General features: G+C 41.4%; 1 protein-coding gene across 1 annotated transcript in view; it reads left to right on the top strand.

Moving 5' to 3' along the window:
• The first annotated feature begins 205 nt into the window (after positions 1 to 205).
• ubtd2 (ubiquitin domain containing 2) overlaps positions 206 to 24,331 on the top strand; it is a 46,693-nt gene continuing 22,567 nt past the window's right edge. Inside the window, exons 1-2 of the mRNA XM_060935255.1 lie at positions 206 to 434; positions 20,694 to 20,930. Coding sequence (XP_060791238.1) covers positions 365 to 434; positions 20,694 to 20,930 — 307 coding nt within the window. The 5' untranslated portion in view covers positions 206 to 364. The remainder of the gene's footprint in view (positions 435 to 20,693; positions 20,931 to 24,331) is intronic.

Raw genomic sequence — 24,331 nt, 5'->3', positions numbered from 1 at the left:
AGTGGGGACATTTTCTGGTCCTCACTTCTTCAAAGGGCTGTTTGAGGGTTAAGACGTAGTTTTAGGGTTCAGGTTAGAATGAGGTTAGGGTAAGGGGCGGGGTTAGGTTAGGGTAAGGGGCGGGGTTAGGCAGTTAGTTGTGATGGTTGAGGGGGGAGGGAGTGTATGATGTCACTGAGTCCCCACAAAGTACGCGCGTGTGAGAGAGAGAGAGAGAGCGAGCGCGCGCACTCGGCAGCCCGCCTCCGGCCGGCTGATGCTCCGCTCCGGTTCTGTCCATCCTGCCTGAGGAGAGAGAGAGAGAGAGAGAGAGAGAGGGGGAAGGGGGGAGCGGACCGAGGACGAGACGCGAGAGGAAACATCCATGGGTGGCTGTGTGGGCAGTCATCATGACTCTTCAGGCAGCTTAAACGAAAACTCAGACGGAACCGGAGGTAGGAAATGAAAGTTTGCACACAGCCGGCCATGTTTTACATCATTATTACACTGCATTCTCTCTCTCTCTCTCTCTCTCTCTCCCTCCCCCCCCATGCCCTTCATGCTGCCTCTGCACACACACAGCTCCACTTTTACATCACATCCCATTCCTTATTCATCCTCTACAAGCGCTTCCTTCATGTTTTGCTCTTTTTTTTCTCCTCAGGCGTTTGCTATAAATATTCCATCTTCTGCTAGCATGCTAGCTGCTAAACACACACACACAGAGCCCTTGCTAGCTTTGTAGCCAGTAAAAATCAATGTGGGTCAGTGTTTTATTTTCATCCTCACGGCATGTCCATGATTATATTTGTAAATGTAAATGAACAGAAATCTAAAACCTATTAATAATATCTCAGGACACGGATAAGGGGTTTGTTTGTTTGTTTTATAAACAGACAGCTGTGGAAACCAAAGTCAGAATGAAGACTTTATGAACTTAGCACAAGCTAACGGTTTTCTTCGTCGCGTTGCCACGGAAACGTCGCACGAGCCAAGCTGTGCTGCATTTCCGGTTGTGATTAGACTGTATTAATTGTGCAGAGGGTTATTAATGATCCCTGGGGTGTTCCTGTTGCCCCTGGAGGACTTCCGGTACAGATGTTGTGAATGCTACATGTATACAGGAGGTGCGTCATCATTTTAGGGGCGGGGCTAATCAGACAAAGGAGATTGAGGTGGAAAGTGGTGCCCGTGTTTCTGCAGGGAGTTCATCAGCGCTCCTGAGACTTCCAGAAGCTGCTCTGGAATCTGTGGGCCGTGAGATGTGAGCTGGTGTGGACCCCAGAACACTTTCGCATCACATCCCTCTCGGTGTTGTGTGTTCCGGTGAATGAGTGTGAACGCAACAATCATGCACCAAAATAACCAGAACAACAACAAAAAAGTGCTCTCACATCTCACATATCCATAAAAAACAATCGGAAAATCGACAACACATTTTGGTCGAATTTGACTTTGGATATAATAAAAGTTCTCAAGAAAAGCCCTGCTTTTATTGTGTTTATGCAACACGGTAATAAAACTCACCGACACCGCAAACCGCAAACGTGCTACACGCCTACGAAGGCAGTATAAAGTCATGACGTGAACCGAAATTGATGTTAAGATGCGACAGGTAACACTAGCTCCCTCAGCGCTCGCTAATCAACACTTCCAGCTAGTCAATTTACAATAATAAACAATAACGTGTTACGTTTCGTAATACATGTTTCACCAGTTTTGTCTCCGATACGAACCTTAATATCCTGCTGTCTGAATTCGGAGCAGAGCAACACTAGTCTGGCTAACGTGACTTCAAAGCTCTGCGAGCATTTGGTCTGGCAAAGATATTAAGCCCAACCGTTTCCCAAAGGCGTGGTTGACCCGCCTCCCTGAAATGCCTCAGTTTGCTACTGGTCGAAGCCAGAAAAGGCTGTGACGAAGCTTAAACCAATCACATCACTCTTTCCTCTGACGTATGTGACGCGACGGAAACTGCTTGAGTAACAGGAAGAAGATAAATACCTCCAGGGCTGCTCTTTGCTCCGTTTTCAATGAGAACTTCCCGTTGAATGCTTTCAATACAGCATCTACCGCTGTGTCAAAGGCTTGCCGCTGCTCCATGTTCGTAATGTTTCTAGTGAATGAAGCGCTTACGGCATAGATTCTGTAAACAATCTATGGCTTCCGGTCGCAGTTCTACTACGTCACTGCCTTGAACACGCCTCTACCCAGGGCCGTTGGAGATGCTCAAAGTTGATTGGCTCCTGATTTTTCAGGAGCTTGGAAGAGCTGGAGATAGCTTGCCTTGCCAGACTAAGCTCGCAACAGGCCCTCGTGTTGCGTCACACTTAGGATGGGCGGGCCCAGGCTAGAGCAACACAACATCTTCCTGTAATGCAGATTAAACAGAACAGAATATTTTTTTCCACCTAAAACCTACATAACATGTAAATGACACAGATTACATATACGGTATATCTGGCCACACCCTCTTCTATCTGTCTGGAGCACAGTCGGCATGTAATGATGTAACATGCGACGATAAATCACGCTACAAATTTATGACAATTTGAATCGATGAAATAAAAAATGAATCGTGATTATTATCAGGCTGTGTAACCTGTTAGTTTTTCCCTGCTGTAATTGTGTCGTTGAGACAGCAGATGGCGCAGTAGCATAAAATAGCAGGAATACATGTGACTTCGGTGTAGGCGGAAGTAACACAGCTCTAATGCTTTGACAACACAAAGATCTAAACTGGGAAAGAGCGATTTTGCAATTGACTGTAAACAGTATCGCGAATCGTGACTTGGCGATAGCACAGAGTCAGTTGTGTTTTAGTGAATCTTTGCGCTGGATGAAAAATGTTAAGATTTACAGAGAGAATTAACATCGTAGTAAATCTCAGGTGAAATAAAGACAGGAGGACATGTGATACATTTTACTGAATCTGAATCAAACCTGGATCAAATCGGATCGGCGGTGAATTTAAGTGTATTGAAATGTTACTTGTTTAAACGTATCGTACTCTATGGATCAAGATGCCCGTTATATCTTATCATAACAAACTTCATAACATTCAACTTTTCATATAAACATCTGGATGGACTTCGTGATGTTGCGCAGACCTTCAGCCTTGTATTGATTCCCTTCAAGGACGCCGTGACACTGTGGGCATGTGTGAGGTGAAAGATGAAGCTTTGCTCTCTCTTGCATTATGCAGCACTGTGCTTCGTCTCCCAGGTCACTGATTTGTCACAGACATAAAGCACAGAGGGCAGGGGTTTTTGTTTTTGTTTTTTTAACTCTCTTTAAAAAAAGCGACATATTTTCTACTGATTTTTAAGTTGACACGAAGAACAGGTTCATCAGGAACATTTCTGTTTATCTTGTGTGAGTAAATAACTTTCTCATACAGTGAATTGCGTATAGATTCGTTTACGGTGATCGAGACGGCCACAAATCACCATGCGATATTTGTGATAAATTTGTAAACAATAAAATAATCATGACATGAAAATTTGATGTTGAGCGCCAGTGACTCCTTTATAAATACTTTATTTGACATTCAGCACCTTATCGTCATGTTATCTCGTGTTCAGCAGTCGAGAGGCCGCTCCACACACGCCGACCCTGTTACATGCTTTTAACGTAAACAGAGTTCAGAGGATATATTGCTAGAAAATTATCTTGTCATGATAATCGCATTACATTTCACCACGATTAGCGGTATGTAGCTATGCTACAAAAAAAAATTCCACCATTTGAGGTTTAAGGGGAGTATTCAAGGTGTGAGCAGCGCTGCAGTCAGGCACTGCTTATAGGCAGAAACGATTGGAAACGTAACGGCACATTTACAATATCAGGGGCTCCGTTGTTGCGTCGGAGATACAGGGAAGAAAATGATGCGATTTATTTCCATAACATCAGGAAACGCAGTGTGACAGTCTGGTTTTGGTGCTTATTTATGCCTCAGATTTCTGTGGTGTTCTGCATCCTGTTCAACACTTGATGTGTTAAGATGCTTTTCTGCTCACCATGGATGTACAGAGTGGTTATTAGCTCATCTCTACACGAGGTCGATGAACTGTTGCCATGGCGAGGTGTCCGTCATCCACAATTCAGTTAAATCGTATCTCCTCCGTCAGTTCTCCACGGATTTCCATTCTGATTGTTTTGTTTGAAAGAACTCGTCACTCTGTACAAACATTAGTTGTTGTTTTGTCAATTTTTTTGCTAACGAGTTACTAATTCGGCCAAATGAACACATTTTCCCGGCCTCTCACTAGAACTGTATCTCCTCTCTGATTTCTCATCTGATTTCAGTTCTGATCGATGTTTTGGGTCGATCTTCATTCGAGGAACAAAATTTAGTCCTTTGGTCGTCATGGGTGTTTTGATGGCAGGCCACATGAGCTACTACGCCCTTGACGCTCTGGTTTGAGTTACTGTAGACTTCCTGTCAGCTCAAACCAGTCTGAACATCCTCCTTTTCCTCCTCCTCTCTCATCATCATCATCATCAAGGTGTTTCCACAAACAAAACGAGATGTTTTTGTTTTCTGTATCATTCCGTGTTAAAACTGTTGCGCATGAAAATTCCAGAAGTTTCTGAAATACTCGAGCTGACCAACAACCGGAAACATGTCACAGATTTTTTTAAACACATCTCCACATGATTAGCCGATGAGCCGTGAACAGAACGTTGGCTAATCGTGGACTTCATTAAGAGTTAACACAGAGGCAGGAAACACCTCGCACATGCCGTTTGTGGTTCCCCAGAGCAAGACGACGCAGAAGTTGTGCAACTTGACCTGCTCCTTATCATGTGATCCAAGCTGAAGTAAATGAGACATCTGCTGCCATTGTTTTCTTTCCACTGCTCTCTTCCCTCTGGGACACGTGACCCAGCTGGTGAGGATCTGAAAGGCACAGATGGGACGAAACCCCGTAATGCCTCACTGCATTCTTAAAAATATTACAAATATTAAAGGCACGACCGTGTTGCGTTATCGTTCCAGTGTGTCGATCAGTTATACAACCAGTGTTATTAACGGTTATAACAGATGAAGGAGATAAAATTATTTCCAAATGTCGCACAGAATCAATCCTTTAAAAAAACTACTAGGAAAAATCTAGTCTCATGAAAACCTTCTTTCACCACAGGAGGACATTTAACTGACACACTTAAGGCAAATAATCAACCACAGACATTTTCCCATCATCAGTCACAGCACGCCTCCTGTCCAGCAGGGGTCACTGTGTCTAATCTGTTCCTCATTTCCTGTTTACTTCCTGGTTTTGCACTTTATATACGCACACGATTTAGATTCATTACCCATTACAGTGCAGGTTTGATGATGTTGATTTAGCTTGCTAGTCAGTTAGCATTAAAAACACGATAAACGATTTAAAGCGAGAAGGTAATTTTGGAGAAATCTGCAAGAGTCAGCTGGATTTTGAAGTATCTGATGGAAAAATCCCACCCCCTCTGTTCAGCCGTCCCTCTGAAACACATGAACGCGCACCGCCTGACTACTGCCGGAGGACGAGTCCACAACTGACAACTTTAAGGGGAGGAGCTTAGCGCATATCCATCTACCTCATGACTCATTCATTCATAGCTTTAGTGATATTTCTGTGGAAGACTCCGGTCACGTGCACCGAGTGGCTGGTCGGCCATTAAATCATCTGATTCAGACAGAATGAACTGATTGGACGGGTTTTTTCTTTATATTGTCAGATTTATTCCCTGCTGTCTGGATGGAAAGAGAATTTCAAGAAATATAATAAAGAATGCTTCGAAAAAAGAAAAAATTGCCTACCGTTGCTTTAACCTACGTTCACACCAGACGCAGCGAGAGCGTCATAACGGCCGGAAGTCGTTCATTTTCGATGTGAGTCAGCGTTTCTCAGCGGCGTGTCTTGAGCAGTGAAGGCGTCGGAATAAAGTTAAAGTCCAGGCAGCTTGATGACAATGAGCGATGATGTGGTTCAGCGGCAACCAATCAGAGTTTAGAAGTGCTCCGGTGTAGAGAATGCGAGAGAACACTGACGTGTAAATTTTGTTTCTGTTCTAACCATTCGCCCGCACAATGGAGGAGACGTTAATAATTGCGTTGTTGGGTTTCTACGTTGTTTATGGTGCGTCAGGGACACGAATAAAAAAACGAATAAACTGCACACTGAAATTTGACTTCGCGCTGAGCGTCAACACAAACGTCACGCCGCATGATGGCTTTTGAGTCATTTATGTCGTTTATTTTCTCACCAAACACGTATCAAAATTGTTCATTGTTTCAAAGCTTTCCCCAGAAAAAAATATCAGAGTGGTGCTCCTGATGCGGAGCCCGGTCCGTAAGGGCCGGCTGCTGGGGGGTCCGGGGACACGCTCCCCTGGAACATTTTGAAATTAGAGACTTCAAATGGTGCATTCTGGCGGCACCTTGGGTCGATTTTAGGCACAATTCAGCATTATTAAATTTGCTGTTTTTTACCTTGTCAAATATGCAAGGGGCAAAATTTAAAGGGCAGAATTAGGTTTGAAATGAAAACATTGGAAACGGTCACTTCAGAGAAATATTTAATTTTATCGCACAACAAAAAAACGCAGAATATTGAACAATACAGCAGCTGAAATTTGAATATTAGCAATACGGCTGTCAACTACAGACCTGCAACCCAACAGGCAAAAGTCACACACAAAAAGCCTGCAGTATAGCGCCAGGAACAGACTCGAGCTCAAATCATGCAACAGCGCCATCTAGTGACTGGAGCCTAAAACATGGCTTTATGTATGGTTGCGAAAGGCAGTCAGGGCACGCAGCGAAACCCTTTATTTTCACTTCTGGGTTGAGGACCAGGATAGTCCGTCCGTCCATCCATCCATCCATCCATTATCTGTAGCCGTTTATCCTGTGCACGGTCGCAGGCGAGCTGGAGCCGATCCCAGCTGACTATGGGTGAGAGGCGGGATACACCCGGGGTACACACAACCATTCACATTCACACCTACGGTCAATTTAGAGTCACCAGTTAACCTAACCTGCATGTCTTTGGACTGTGGGGGAAACCGGAGCACCCGGAGGAAACCCACACAGAAATGCCCCCGTCAGCCACCGGGCTCGAACCCAGAACCTTCCTGCTGTGAAGCGACAGCACTAACCACTACACCACCATGCCGTAATATATAGATCGTCTAGACCTATATATTACAATATCTTCCTATTGCTCTGGTTACTCGTTTTCAGGAGATATTTAGGTGCGGAAAGCATTCTGCATTGTTCAATTTATAGTACTGAGGGTTTTTTTTTTTTTTGGTGTGCAAGTGACAGCTCGGTGCTGACATCACACAGCACGGCAGAGCGCCGCGTATCCACACTTTGGGGAAAAGCCCTGTTTTCCTTCGTCGATCGATTTCTTACTTCACATTTAAAAGAGGTTAATTACTACCTTCCTTGTGGTCAGTCGGCACAAAGACACCGGTTGACATTTACGTCCTTGTTAAATAACGTTTGCAAGATGTTTCATCTGTGTCACAGAGCTTCCGCAAACTTCTATCGAGAGCAGCCAGAGCAAGTGTTTTTGTCTCTCTTGCTGTGTTTGGTGTGAACGGACCATTAATCATCCAGAGATTAAAAACAAGCTTTTTTTTTTAAACGAGAAGGTGTAACAGTATCACCAGCTGTGTGGTCAGGAACTGCTTGTAGGCAGCGCCAAGCTGAAACATCACAGCACACTTTCAGTGTAATCTAAAACAATAGTTTCAAATGTGTTTTGTTGAAAATGATGCGGTTTCTCCAAAAAAGTACTTTTTTGAATTTTAAAAAAAAATTATTATATTCATCAAGCTTCATCAAGATTACAATAAAGAATTTAAACAAAATATTTAGATTCATTTTCTGATTTTCATAATTCTGCACGTTATATTTTTGACAGTATTATGATGATTAAAGAGGAGAAAATATCTCAATATGTTGGTTGACATTCCACTCCAAGCATCGCTGTTCCTCAGACGGGATCGGAGAAGGAACTGTTCGGAGTTTTTCTCCGAGTTTTCCCGACCACACGTTCGCTCTGTGCGTGCAGAAGATGTATAAGTTAGACTTTTTTTTCCCCCTCGGAGGATATTGGTTTGTTTGAGCCGATGGTTCCCAGATGTGAGCGGAGCTCTGGGCGGCGGTGCTGTCCTGATGAGAAGCTCATGCAGTCTGAAATACGTCATCTTCCTTTCACGGTGTGTTTTAATCTCAGGGCTGTGTGACTGCTGCTCTCACGCTCTCGCGCTCTCTCACACGCTGCAGCGAAACACTCGTTCTGCAAATTAAATTAACACCGTATTCCTGAACAAACACGTCTCAATCAGTGGCTCACTCTTTCCAATCTTGGGAAAGAAGAAAGGTCTTTTATAGGCCTCTTCAGATGCTTGTTAAAATCACTGATTGTTTGCACGTGTCGGTTCTGAGCTGCGCGAGCCGTGGGGTTTAGAAGCGTGAGGACTCCACCGACCCTCCGGCTTCACGTAAAGAAATCTAATCCGTTAATGATGAGCGCTGGGTGTCTTCCTGTCTGTCTCTCATCTCCATTTGTTTGTTGATTAAGCTGTCAGACTTTACACCAGTCACATTTCCAGACTCGTATATGTCTTTAGGATCGAGTGAAGTCTCATCTTTGGTCTTTGGAGAAGCTCGAGCTGATTCCACAGTGTTCATAAAACTAACTTAATTATTATAAAATACTGATCAGGTACACCTGACGTGATGTCAGAATGGGCTGGGAGCTGGTTAGCTACTTATACGCTTTAACAGTTAATTCATGCATTAATTATTTTAAAAAATATATCCATAGATATTAGATGAGATGTTTTTTGTCACCTAAAATTGCACAGCGTGTGAAATTGAGTCTTTCTGAAATTATAATAATAATAGTTTGTCAGAGTTTCCACAAATATGGCTCTTCCCTGATATAAAAGCTAAATATACAGACTCTGTTAATGTTAAAAATCCAAAATATTAATTGTTAAACTTATAATACTAAATATAAAAGATATACAAGAAAGTTTCCGAGCCATAGATACAAAAAAAACCCCCCAAAAAACCCTTATAATACTAAATATTGGAGATATCTAAGAAATAAGTCAAATTTGAAACTTAAGCAATACTGTGGTACTCCGTTGCCCCTTTTCCACCAAAGCAGTTCCAGGGCTGGTTCGGGGCCAGTGCTTAGTTTGGAACCGGGTTTTCTGTTTCCACTAACAAAGAACTGGCTCTGGGCCAGAAAAACCGGTTCCAGGCTAGCACCAACTCTCTGCTGGGCCAGAGGAAAGAACCGCTTACGTCAGCGGGGGGGGGCGGAGTTGTTAAGACCGACAACAATACAATAACAAGACCGCGAAAGATCGCCATTTTTAAGCGGCGAGAAGCAGCAGCTGTACAAATGCGAAGTAATTTATTATTATTGTTGTTGTTGTTGCCGCTGCTGCTTCTTCCGTGTTGTTTTTGCTTTGATATTCGCGCCAAGGTTTATGCAAATGTAGCGCCGTAACTTCCGTATACAGCGACGTAACTGACGTATACAGCAACGTAATGACGTATGCAGCGACGTAATGACGTGGCTCCGCTTAGCACCGCGAGCTATGGAAAAGCAAACTGGTTCTCAGCTGGCTCGCAAGTTGAACGAGTTGTGAACCAGCACCAGCACCGGCCCCGAACCAGCCCTGGAACTCATTTGGTGGAAAAGGGGTAAGAGAGCACAGTTTCTCAAAGTGTCGTCCGCGAGCGACCCCTGGTGATCCGCGAGCAACCCCTGGTGATCCGCGAGCGACCCCTGGTGATCCGCGAGCGACCCCTGGTGGTTCGTGAGCGACCCCTGTTGGTTCATAAGCGACCCCTGGTGATCCGCGAGCGACCCCTGGTGATCCGCGAGCGACCCCTGGTGATCCATGAGCGACCCCTGGTGGTTCATGAGCGACCCCTGGTGGTTCATGAGCGACCCCTGGTGATCCGCAAGCGACCCCTGGTGGTTTATGAGCGACCCCTGGTGGTCCGTGAGCGACCCCTGGTGATCCGCGAGCGACCCCTGGTGATCCGCGAGCGACCCCTGGTGATCCATGAGCGACCCCTGGTGGTCCGCGAGCGACCCCTGGTGGTCCGCGAGCGACCCCTGGTGGTCCGCGAGCGACCCCTGGTGGTCTGCGAGCGACCCCTGGTGATCCATGAGTGACCCCTGGTGGTCCGCAAGCGACCCCTGGTGGTCCGCGAGCGACCCCTGGTGGTCCGCGAGCGACCCCTGGTGGTCCCGAGTTGATGTCGTAAAGTATCATATTTCATCAGTGTTTCTCAAATTGCCGATGTGACTCTAAAAGCAAAGTTCTGTGTAGCACAGATGAGTCGTTTTCTATATGAAATAAAGTCCTCTGTAATTTCAAACAGTAGCCTGTTATTTGAATTTGTCTGACATTACGCAAGCCAACAGTTTTGCGACGTCGCCAATAGCTCCGTCACTTTAGGTTGCACTTTCATATCAACGTCACCTCTGAATGTGGAGGGAATGTGGAATGCGGAGAAACTCCGAGTAACCAAATTAAACGTGGCATCAAACTGTCAAAGATAGCGGATCAGTGGCTGAATAGCGGGTCGTCAGAAGAAAAGCACAAGAATCATCGGACACAAGCAAGGACAAAGTACAAAGACATGATGATTCTTTGTTTGAGAAAACAAAGCAGCGTAACCGGATCATTGTGGAGATTAAAACTATCCAGTTTGGAGTCAGACATTCCTTCACTGATGGATCAGAATAATCAGCAGCGTTCTTCCCATTAAGAGAAGGACAACAGTGAGCGAGTCGCTGATACTATTTATAAAACTGTCATTTCACGAGTGTGTAATTTGTAATATACTGCTGAAGTCGGCTCAGTGTTTTTTGTTCGGGAGATTGAGAGGCTGCAATTTTTTTTTTCTTGATGGATAAAGTGGTCTTTGGTCTGAAAAAGTTTGAGTAACGCTGTCATAGAGGAAAAATTATCTGAGACAAAGTGAAGGAATTAAACAATATGATTACCTAATTGATAAACAAAAAATGTAAAAATAAATAAATAAATTGAATGTGTTAATATCTTGGGTTTTTTTAAATGACAAAACCTGAAATTATACCTGAAATAATCCGTCTGTCCGTCTATTAAGCTTTACCTTAACCTTTAAAAATAAATAAATAAATGGAATGTCTTTGTGGGCGGCACGGTGGTGTAGTGGTTAGCGCTGTCGCCTCACAGCAAGAAGGTCCGGGTTCGAGCCCCGTGGCCGGCGAGGGCCTTTCTGTGTGGAGTTTGCATGTTCTCCCCGTGTCCGCGTGGGTTTCCTCCGGGTGCTCCGGTTTCCCCCACAGTCCAAAGACATGCAGGTTAGGTTAACTGGTGACTCTAAATTGAGCGTAGGTGTGAATGTGAGTGTGAATGGTTGTCTGTGTCTATGTGTCAGCCCTGTGATGACCTGGCGACTTGTCCAGGGTGTACCCCGCCTTTCACCCGTAGTCAGCTGGGATAGGCTCCAGCTTGCCTGCGACCCTGTAGAAGGATAAAGCGGCTAGAGATGATGGATGGATGGAATGTCTTTATGTGCATATCTTTTTTTTTTTTAAGGACAAAACCTGAAATAATAATTATCTATCTATCTGTATTTATTTTTCAGCTTAACCTTAAAAAAAATTTAAAATAAATGGAACGCATTTGTGAACACCTATCTATTAAGCTTTACCTTAACCTTTAAAAAATAAATAAATGGAATGTTTTTGTGTTAAAACCTTGGGCAATTTTTTTCAAGGACAAAACCTGAAATTATACCTGAAATAATTCTTAATTTATTTTTTTAATTTTATATATATAAAAATGTCTTTGTGTTAATATTTTTTGTTTTTAAAGGACAAAACCTGAAATTATATTTTATTTATTTATTTATTTATTTTAAGCTTAACCTCAAAAAGCTTAAAATGAATGGAACATCTTCGTGTTATTTTTTTTTTTAGGACAAAACCTAAAATTATACCTGAAATAATTATTTTGAAAATCCTTCATTTGAAACAAAACTTTCAGTTCGAGTGTATTTCACGCTGATGAAATACGTTCAAATAAGAGAAAATATCGTTTCTGAGTAAAGGGGAGGTGTGTGATGGAGGTGTGCGTTCTGTCTGATGCCACAGTTAAGTTTTTAAACCTGTATGTGTGAGTTTCGTTGTCGCCACTACGAGGGTTGGGTTTCGTTTGAAATATTTCGATTCATAAACGCTAAAAAGGAGAGGTTACATTTTTAGACAACAAAACATTTTTGAACGTTTATACCTCAGTCCATCTTTCAGACCGTTGCGTTGATGTGTGACGTCGTCATGGAGACGGGTTCTTTGTTTGCAATAATAAAGGATTATCTCCGAACCGATATGCAGACCCCAAACACAACTGCTTTGTTATCCAGTAGGGGAGAGTGGGGAGAGTTGGTACAGGGGAGACCTGGGGCAGTTTGTAGTCCCATAAATTAATTTCACCCAGTCAGGTTTTAGACTCCATCAGAAGTTCGATGTTCCCCTGACAGTAACCGACTTCCTTTGGAGCCGAAGCTGGACGCTGCAGTAAGGTTTAATATTCACTTCAATATTTTATCAACTGAAACTTAAAAGTATTTTCTCCTCCACCTCCATTCTATGGTGTAATGTATGCTGGAGAATCGGGGATTTGTTCAAAATTAAAGTCTGTAGCCTCGAGTTACCAGATATAGTATTATTTATTAAACTTAAATTCTGAGGAAAAACATTTAAGGATTTTTTTTTTCTTTTTCAAAATGTCCAGATGGGGAGAGTTGGGACAGTTCATCATGTTACAGATTTTTTTCTTGTAGTTTAAAAATGTGGGCGTGTCCCTGCATGAGGATGAATCTTATTTCCTTCCTTCTTGAGAATGGAGTCAGGTTTTGAATCGGGTCAGGTTTTGGGTAAACGGACATTTTTCTCTCGCTGTACCAGCACTGCGTGTTCATACAGTTCATATGGGACAGAGTTTGATCATAAATAAATCAAAATTAAACATGTCGGATTAAGCTCGGGATCTTATTTGTGTCCCATGTCTCCCTAGCCTGGCAAGCCAGACTAAATGTGAATATTTAGTCTGGCCTCGATCCGTAGACATTTCCGAAGCGGGTGGGAGGAACAAACCGCTGTCTTTCAAACTGTCTCTGTGCGTATAGGCCAACGCTCTGACCAATCAGCGCAACAGTGACTGTGACGTAGTCAGAGTGACAGAAAGCAGTGGGGGAGGCCTTGAAATAAATAATTTTTCAAAATGCGTATTAATTAATAAACAGGTTCTAGATATTAAGAAGTTTGGAGATAATGACCACAAGTTTGGAGTCTGTACCACATACACTCATTTTTTTTTTTTTCCCAAGTGTTTTTCGAGGGTTTGCTTAAACTGTTTTTGAGAGTTTTTATTTAGTGGTGTTTGGTGAAATAATTTCCCTTAAATTTAAAATAACGGGAAAATAAGAAACAATCAAAAAGTAATGTTTCAAAGCTGTTTATTAATTCTTCGTACTGCACAAACTAGCCCCATCCTTTTGGCTACGAGCGGAGCCAGCTGGTAGATCAGACTTTTGCCGTAGCCGGTCGGCAAAACAGCGAAAACATCCTTCTTGAAAAGGAATGAGCGGAGAGCCTCTTCCTGCTCATGTTTCAACAAAAACTCCAAGTTTAATTCTTCTAAAACTGATTCCAAAGCGGAGTCAAACGCGCGCTGTTCACTAGCCGTAGCCATCTTTCCTGTTGCGCTTTCTCCAGCGTCGCGCAGCTTTGTCGTCACTCCTGCAAAAGCCCGCCCAAAGAATCCAAACAAAAACCTTGCGTTGTGATTGGCGGGCACGATTTGATGCCCGGGGTGTTTTTGTTTATATGGTGCGAGGCTAGACCCCCTCGCAGGCAAAAAATATTTTTGGCCGCTAGGCGGGTGGGTCTAGTTTACTAGGCTAATGTCTCCCCTCAACGTCTCAGAAAATAATAATGAGAGAAAAAGTGAAGTCTGAAGGCCGAGCTGAGAAACTCATGCTGTGGTCAGAGGGGACGGTAAATACACTCTGATGCAGGATGAACATGTCCCAAGTTTCCCCGCTCTCCCCTACTTTGCATTTCATGGTTCTAATTGGGAACTTTGGGAGTTTGGGTTCCCAGCTGTAACTACTCCCGTTATTTGTAGCTCCCCCATGAGTTTTGTGTCTCATCTTATCCTGTTGTCCTGCTGGAGGATTTTAGGGACGTCTCTCAGCAACAGCAGCGTTGCTCGTGTTCTGGGATTTTAATCCACATTTCCTGACACTGCCAGGACTTTACTGTCAGCTGTTTTTGGTTCCATTCTGCGCTGTGCAGTTTTTCCTGTGACAACTAAATCAGGTCGAATATCGTACACCGTAACGCCGGCTTTATTTACACACTCGGTGTGAATGAGTGTGTGGGTGTCCTGTGTGCCGCCTGCGTGGTCCCCTGAGAGCCAGCGTCAGGTCTTCAGTTCTGGATCTGAGCTTTAAAAAAAAAAAATCACATAACAGTAAAGTCAAGTCCCGCATGAGCACTCAGGTGAATCCTGAAACACTGTATTTATGTCGTCTAAATACAATAAGCACCTGGAAAATTACAGCAAGTGCTTCAGCATTCCTGCTCAGCAGTTCCACATCTGTAAAACATCTGTAAAAGTAGACAGATTCATTACTTTTTTTTTTCTTTCGGTGCAAATTTCATGTCATGGAGCTGACGAGATCGTGGACCCAGGCACAAGGGGGCACACTGACATTACAACTGACGTGCTTTTAAACACATCACATGCATGACATCATCAACTCATAGATTTCCAGGTGAATACAGGAAGGACGTGTTGCTGGACGTGATATTTGGCTCTTCCACTCTTCACTTCAGCCTTCCTGAGTTTAACACAGTTAGGATCAAAAAGATCACATCAAAAAAATAATTGTTGGCAATAATTTTATAATCAGCCTTTATTTCTCTTTATGGTGTTGATTCATTTTCTATCACAGCACAGCTCGGACCGGCTGTAACATAACTCACAAGTTTATATCCATGTCCTCGTTCTAATACGTTTCCGTTTCCATAGTAACGGCTTGACGCTTCACATCATCCAAAAAAAAGGTCTGTTATTTAGCAAAGAAAAATGTATAATCATTAGCGTGACGTTTTCTGTTTGGATACGTTTCTGGAAGGAGTCTCCAGTGTCAGGAAGTTTTCAGAAAGTCTTAAGGACGGAGGAGTTTACGCTTTCTGCTGTGTTTTGTCTTATTAATTTGCTCTAAAGGAACTGTAAGTGATTAAAAAGTGTCGTTCAGTAATACATTAAAAATCGTCATTCTAGACTTCCGATCGTTGTGTTGTGGGAAAATAATCCACTTCATGTCGGGACATGAGTGTGGAACGTTTAACAGTTATTCCACAAAATCAAGTCGTACATGAGCTGACAGGCAACGAGGCACGTAGCACCGAGATTGAGTGGAATAACTGTTTTATTCTCTCCACATTCACTGGAGTTTGAGAAACGGAGCATTTTTATTTTTTGCAAATTCAATAAATAAAAACTTTATACAAAACGTCTGACAAAATCATTTCCTCTTAGAATGCAAACAAACCAGCGAAATGACAGGAGCAATTTGTGAAAAATGCAATGATAATAATAATAATAATAATAATTCTTGAAAAATTAAAAAAAAGGTATGTTCTTACCATCAAATACTTTTATTCCATATTTTGTTGCTTTTTTATTTTTTGGGGTTTTATTTTTGAGTAGTTTTTATTTCATCTTTGGTTGGTTCAGCAACACACTGCACCATTTTGTTTTTCTCTCCTCACGGTATATGAGCTGATATCCTAGTAGTCGAGTAGCCAATCAGAGTGCGTGATTGCTCATATCCAGTGAATGTGGAGAGAATAATGTGGGTTATTCCTCACTTGACAGGCAGATCTCGTCTTGTTTGTTTGTTTGTTTGTTTGTTTGTTTGTTTGTTTGTTTGTCGGTCGATAAAACCTATGGGTTTGTTTTACATGTCTCTGTTGCTGTTTATTGGGTCGTGGGGGAAAAACTCCTCAGTGGTAACTGAACTGTTGATGTTCAGTAGCTGAAATTAAGTTGGTGAAAGTTAAAATTTAAGGTCCAAATACTAAACCAAATGAACGTACATTGAAGAAAAAAGGCACTTTGCTCTCAGAACAAATGTCTGGTGACTGCCGAGGTCACTGAAGTACTCTACCACAGTCACAACCTTCCTGGAACCAGTTTGAGATGACTTGTACCCCTTTTCCACCAAGGAGGGTCAGGTCGGAGCCGGTGTCTAATTCCGAACTACTCGTTCCTGTTTCAGCACCAAAAGAACTGGCTCTCAGCCGGGAAACTGGTTCAAGAGCAGCAACGACACTTTCCTGGTCGAGCACCAAGAACCGTTTGTGTCCGGGGCTGGGGGCGGGATTATCATAACCAGTAAGAACAACTAAAGTCACGTTTGGATGCCGGTGTCGGCTCAAATCCAGGAGCAACATCGTAGTCTGCTGTTGTTGTTTTTTGTGTTTGGGGCTGGAGTTGCTCGGAAAACAGAGATGTATCGAGTGACGTAATGATGTGGCTCTCAGGCCGTGGAAACACAAACTGGTTCCTAGAATGTTTGCAAGTTGAACCAACTCTGACCCAGAACAAGCACCTGGCACTCAGACACACCGTGGCATTCAGTCACTGCTTGATTGGTGCCCAGTTACAGTATGTCAGGAGAACATTCCCCACACCGGCACACTGCCACCACCAGGCTGAACTGAACAGATTCAGATGCTGCATCACAAATCAAGAATAATCAGATCAGACAACGGGTTTTACATTTTTTTTCTTTTTTTTTTTTTTAATTTCCCTGAGCTGTTTCACTTTCCTGCCTTCACTTAGCCCAGATGTTTGCCTTTTTGGATCTCTTAGATGTCTTTATTGTGTTTCTGGACTTGAGTGTCATCTAACAGCAGGCAGATGTTTGCCCTAATAAATCGTTGTCTCTCCCCGAGGGGCCTCTGAGGTAATTGTTTGAGATCCAGTCTCCGTGAAAAGCAGCCAGCGAGTTGAGCCCTTAGATCATGCCATTTGTGTTTGAGCCAGGAGCCTCGGCTTCTTCTGAGGCACTGCGGCTGCTTTCTTCTCCGCCGTAACATGAGGGAATTTCAGATATTTCAGCAGACTCCGGTCAGGTCGGGTCGGGCCTGGAAATGGAAACACGAGGCAGGGAGACGTGAGGAAGAGGAAAGAGGAAGAGGCGAGTCGGTCCACATCGTCTGCTGCCAGCTCGCCACTTCATAACAGCGACGGCGCTTTTTATTTCCCTTGATGATAAATTTTTATTGGTTTGTTGCTTTCTCACCTTTGGAACATCCACCATTCAGTACTGTATTCTTTTATTACTTTTTTTAATCTTGTATAATAATATCTTCAGTGTAATATAATAAAACTACATTGAGAGATGTGAAGGCTTTATTTGAATGTTAATTTTATCATTTAAAAAAATTCCAAAGCTTTTGAGTCAATTCAACACGCTGAAAACGATTCCGAGGGTTCAAAGGTGTATAGCTGCAAAAAAATGTACAGAACAGCGCCCCCTTGTGTTAGTTTGTGTCCCATTTGGGCGACTAACACTAATATTCTCACGCTGTGACGGATTCACTGATTACGCTCAGGAATTAGTGATCTGTTATTGAATTAAGCATTCTGTCATAGTCATGGTTTTCCCCAAAGCGTTTTAGCGTGTCGGGCCCGATACGCTTGCTCTGCCTGCCGATACGCTTAGTCGCTTTAGTTAAAATCCGATACGCTTAGTCGCTTTAGTTAAAATCCGATACGCTTAGTCGCTTTAGTTAAAATCCGATACGCTTAGATTTATACCGATACGTTAAATTTCCTACCCACAAGTAACTAGATACATAGGAGAACAAATAACAGCTCCATTTGCATACTGATTGATATTTGTGTTAAACGAGCGCTCTTTTTTTTTTTTCCCCAATGTTTGTGTTGATTCTGTCAAAGTAATATGTCCGCGTGGTATGATGTAAACAAACTGTAATCTGTTGGCTACGTCAAGATCACATGTTCAAACCGTCCAATAAAACTTGGAAAGAAAACGTCAGACATCCCGGAAGTTTCCGGTTCATTATAAGCGATCTCATTGGCTGCCGATGTTGTCCCCAACCAGACGGACAAAGCTGACTCATTTTAATCACAAAAGTCTGACCTCGTCCATGACTCCGTTCAGACTGCACCCTGAAACGACCCATATCCGATTTTTTTGCCCATATGCGACCTGTGTCCGATTTGTTATTGACAATCTGAACGACACAGATCCGATTTTTTTCACATGCGACCCAGGCCGCTTGGATATGTGGTCCTAATTCCGATGCATATCCGTTATTTTCACATGCGACTGCAGTCTGACCGGACAGGTCGCATTCATGCAACCTACACGTCATCAACAAGAGACAAACGTCACTATTCTGCGTTGGCTAATCCCACCTCTTTGGTGGAAAACAACAACATTTGTACAGTTTTCAGAATTTAAATAGACTTTTATAGAATTGATCAAGCTAATGGTGGATTTGGTAGGGACCTGGATGTTTATCTGTTAGCCTGATTAAATAAAACAGTTTCTATAACTGATTTATAACTTAAACCATCCTGTATTACAAGATTATAAGATTGTTCTGGAAATTTCCAGTAATTTGACACCTTCGGTCTCATTAGTCTGCTGCCCACATTAATCAGATTATTGTGTGAGTTCCGCCGCCGCCACAAAATCCACATCGCCAGGTCTCGCCTCATCTCCATGCTTTACTTGCAAACTTGAAGAGTGCGCTTTTTTTTTTTTTTTTTACGTATTACGTAGATGTGCTTATTACGTGTCAATTTGCGCATGCGGGACACTTTTGGGTCGTTTTCCGTTCATATTGGAGATCGCATACAAGTCTCATATAATTGGTAATGTGAACGGCCTAACAAAAAAATCGTATTTCACAACAAATCGGATATGGGTCGTTTCAGGTTGCAGTCTGAACATAGTGAATTATGGCTTCAATCAAAGATTGGTTGACTAAACGTCAACAAACCCACGTGAGTGATGGCGCACAAAACCAGACAACTATCACAATAAATTAATCACAGTGTGACGTCACTGGGATCCATTTAACAAAAGGCGGCTCCGGATTATTCTTTTGTTAAAGGCTCACAGCGACATCACACTGCCAAATACGCTCATCATTATTATTCGAAATTATGCTACATTTGACACTTATTAACGAATTCTCTTCATGAATGTGTTTATACAGTAAGTACAGAATCTTTCTGCAAACTTAAGTTTTCTTTTCCTTTAAATATGTTTTAATCTTAACCTAGTCCATTTAATAAAGTGCCAAAATTTAAACTTTATAATATGCAGCTGCCTTACTTTTCTTTTCAGTGTAGCTTAGTTCTACATATATTACGGTAATTGCATCAGAAATGTTCTAAATCATTAGTTATAGTAATACAGCGACTTATTTTAAGGTGGCAGGTCTTAGGTTCAGATCCCTTTGTGATCAACAGGAGGTCATGATGATCGAGTCTCTTCACTGGGTTGCATAAGACGGAGCAAACCACTGTTCATATCTTCATGCACATTTTTGTTACAACACGACTCGATCATAGATAATTAAGGGATCCCGTAGATTTTCAGTCGATCAGACCTCAGTAATCTATAACACAACAGTTTAACTTGCATGTTGAACTTTAAGGTGAAATTTTAAATGTGTTCACATTAATACTGTTTAGGTCAGAAATCAGTGAAACGCTGGTAAAACTGCTCCTATAATCATCATGGATCTAAAACCTCAGAGACCCTGAAAATGCACCCGAGAGCATCGATTGTCAATAAATTTTCCGGGGGGCCGCATGCCCCCCTCCCCCCAGCTTCACTTCGCACCTTCGGCGCTCAATTGTCTGTGTTATCATGCCAGAATTTAGGGCTTTAATTTTTTTCTGGGGAAAACACAGCATAGTGTTAGTTGATTTAAGGTAATTTATTTTTCATAATTAACATTTTTTAAATGTCATTCATAACTGATTTTTTAAAAATTCTATATGTATGATATGTAAATTCTACAGCTTAGCAATATTTCAATACTTTGGGTTTTATATATCTTTAGGGTATCATTTCATTTATATTATTTGTATTCTTTTAACTTATTTATGGATGATATTTTAAGCACATTTGATCATATATGCATGTAAAATGCATTATATAAGTAATAAACATTATTATTGTTCTTCTTATTATTATTAAGTTCTCAAAGATTTTTGGAACAACTGCAATGTTTGAAATAAAAATAAAAAATAAATATCTACATGTGTGTGTTTTTTTTTTTTTTTTTTTTTTTTTTTTTTAATTTTTGAGGCAAGTAAAACCAAATGTCGAAGGAAAAATTAAAAATAAAATTCACGTCAGCTCAAATAGATTATCGAACATGTAGTTCCTACTTTGCTTTTTTAAAACTGGATTTGATCATTTAAAGCCAATCGAATCAATCATTTATAGATCTAAGTAAAAGTGGAAAATTAAAAATAATAATAATCCGCATGTCCATACGCCTGGGAAGAACTTTAATGTCGTATTTCTCTGAGTTTCTCATCAACCCTTGTGTCCTTTGGTGCAGTGGCTCTGGGGCGGAACCAGCCCCTGAAGAGAGAGAAGCCCAAATGGAAGAGCGATTACCCGATGACGGACGGCCAGCTGCGGAGCAAGCGTGATGAGTTCTGGGACACGGCGCCTGCCTTCGAGGGCCGCAAAGAGATCTGGGACGCGCTGAAGGCCGCCGCACAGGCCTTCGAGAGCAACGACCACGAGCTCGCTCAGGCCATCATCGACGGAGCGAGCATCACTCTGCCACACGGTAAACACAGCACCACATCGCACCATGATTACATCCCTCTACAGCCATACTGTATTCCTCATCCGAGCTCCATCTGAGACACAGAGAACCAGAACCGGGACATAAATCTCTATCTGTCACTCGTGAGGAAATCGATGGTAAATTTTGTTTTGATAAATTTGGGGACTTTTTGTTTGTGAATGTGTTGATATAACAAAAAGAAAATCACATGTTGGATTGAAGATATGGAGTTTATCTTTAGTGTTAAACACATTTTTCATACAAAATTCGTCGCGGATCTGAGTGACATTTAAATAATATTGTCTGGCTTTTTTTCATGGTCTATCAGATATATTCCATTCAGCGAGCATGATACTGAACGAGTTGAAAACGAGTAGCTGAATGGAATATATCTGATAGACCACAAAAAAAAGCCAGACATTATTATTATTATTATTATTATTCATACACATTCCTTTCGGGTGTTCAACACGTCTTTCTCTTTCAAAATTCTCTCAAAATCTTCTGTATTTAACAAAGCAAACCTGGCGGCCATGTTTGTTTACAAATTGTCCCAGTCGCTCACTAGTGCGGTGGTTTTATGTCTCCGATGTGTGACATCATGTTGCCTTGACAACCATGCAATATCGTAAACCATATTCAACACTCATTCTCCATTGGGTAGAGTGACGTAATACACGTAGGATAAGTGATATGCTAACAATACTGCATGCTATCAAACCGAATGAACGAAACCTGCTAGAAGGGAATAGAACACATTGAAAAAGTGTCCCGTATGGATAATAATTCCTGATATTTTATTCTGATGATGTCACTCCCAGTTTTTTCCCGCTGACTAGATGCGCGTTGTCAAAATGGTGAACCGGTTCAAAATTAAAATTCTTTCCATGAACTTGCTTTTTTGTGTGTGGATGCGTCCATATAATATAAAGAACATTACACGGTGGTGCGATGATATGAAGTTTATCTTGTGTTGAAAATATTTTCACTTGTTCACTTACTTGTGATCTGTACACTCACCACTCGAAGATAAACTTCATATCTTTGTGTAAGTGTGTAATATCCTTTATATACGAGATCAGTAAACTGTGGCTCCGCTACCCAGGATTGGAACCGGCCTCGAGCCGAACAAAGAGAAAACAGGAGTTTGATCCGAACTGGTAACAATAAAAGAAGCAAAAAACAAACTTTCTCTTGGATTTGGAAAAGATTCCTTTTTTGAACTGGAAATGTTTCCATCCAAAAACATTCGATTGAATTTCATTGTTCGGATTGATTTTTATTAGATTTCTACTTTTATTATATTTTCAGTGTTAGTGATTTTTTTTATTTGAAAGCTGGATTTTTATCCCCCCGGATTATAATGTGGGGGGAAATAGCGATCTGTCTGTCTGTCTGTCTGTCTGTCTGTAAACATTTTAGTTTCCGGAGCATCACTCCAAAACTATTAGGAATTTTTTCACAAAACCTGACAGTTATGTTCAGTGAGCTAGAGGAGTTGTGCCTTTTGACATTTTGGGATTTCTGTGATTATTTTTTCCATATTTCCATGGCAACCAATTAAACTTAGGAAAATTTGGAGTGGGGTTTCGTGTGTGTGTGTGTGTGTGTGGGGGGGTACGTCATCTCCTGATCACTCGTGTTTTTTTTAGCGGTTCAGTCGATATTGCCGTGTTGTTAGATGTATCAAATATCAGTATCAATAAATTCTGTATTTATTTTTTTTGTTTTTAAATATTTTGTGTTTTGTTCAAATATGAATATTTCAGTGCCGCCATCCTCCATCCAGTCCGACATATCCATGAAGTAAGGAATAAAACACAGCGGAGCATGCTGTTCCAGGAAAATAATCCACGACAGTGTGGTGATCCATCATCATCCTGAAGTGGATTATTTTCCTGTAAACACGTCCTGGAACGTGACCCGAACGACTGAAATGTGAATATTTAACTCTAAGGCTGGCCGATATTATGATAATATGATGATATTATTTAAGCTATTCCACGAAATCGAATTGTAAACGAGCTGATGGGCAACGAGGTGCGTAGCACCGAGATTGAGTGGAATAACTCTTTTATTCGATCCACATTCAAGTCAAGTTTATTTGTACAGCGCTTTTAACAATAAACATTGTCGCAAAGCAGCTTTACAGAATTTGAACGACTTAAAACATGAGCTAATTTTATCCCTAATCTATCCCCAATGATGAAGCCTGTGGCGACGGTGGCAAGGAAAAACTCCCTCAGACGACATGAGGAAGAAACCTCGAGAGGAACCAGACTCAAAAGGGAACCCATCCTCATTTGGGCAACAACAGACAGCCTGACTATAACATTAACAGTTTTAACATGAAGTCAGTTTCGTTGATGTTATAAACTCATTATAACACATTGTTATAATGATTTTGGGAAACGGAGCATTTTTATTTTTATTTTTTGCAAATTCGATCAATAAAAACTTTATACAAAATGTCTGACAAAATCATTTCCACTTAGAATGTAAACAAACCGACAAAATGACAGGAGCAATTTGTGAAAAATACGATAATAATAATAATTCTTGAAAAAAATTTTTTTTATATATATATATATATATATATATATATATATATATGTGTGTGTGTGTGTGTGTTCTAACTATGAAATACTTTTATTCCATATTTTTTGTTTTTTGTTTTTGTATTTTTTGTTGTTTTGTTTTCGAGTAGAGTTTTTTATTTTGTCCTCGGTTGGTTCAGCAACACGCTCCACCATTTTTGTTTTTCTCTACTCACGGTATATGAGCTGATAACCTAGTAGTAGAGTAGCCAATCAGAGCTCACGATTGCTCATATCCAGTGAATGTTGATAGGATAATGATATTTATATACTTTTCTGAAATATGAACAGTTTGTGATCTTTTTCCAACGTGTTTTTTTTTTTAAGTAGTTTTAAACCCTGATTAAAATCCACTGAGTTGATGCTAAAAGTTGTCCTGAATGTTTAATAATTGCAAAATATATTTAAAGTATTATTAGAATTTATTTACGTATCAGAATAATTTTTTCACCCTTTATAATGTGATTTTTGTTGCTTTTTAATTGTTTTCTCTTTTTTTTAACACAACACTTCTGTTTTGCTGGTGATGGAGATGTATTGAGTGTATGTATATGTGTGTGTGTGTGTGTGTGTGTGTGTATATATATATATATATGTGTGTGTGTGTGTCTGCTGTATATAATTAAAATATACAACGTTCTTATTCATGATTGTCAGATCTGAGACAGGCCGAGATCTCTCTGGTTTTTACGTTGGCATCAGATATACAGGAAGTTTGAAATGAATTGAAAGCAGATCTTCTGTAAAATTGATCAAAACTTTTGACTGGAATTGCAGGACATGTGTTGCGTGAGTTCATAACCG

The sequence above is a fragment of the Neoarius graeffei genome, chromosome 12 (genome assembly GCF_027579695.1).
Source record: "Neoarius graeffei isolate fNeoGra1 chromosome 12, fNeoGra1.pri, whole genome shotgun sequence".
Classification (NCBI taxonomy): Eukaryota; Metazoa; Chordata; class Actinopteri; order Siluriformes; family Ariidae; genus Neoarius; species Neoarius graeffei.
Note: the sequence above shows the minus strand (reverse complement) of the source record. Positions and strands in the feature narration are given on the sequence as shown.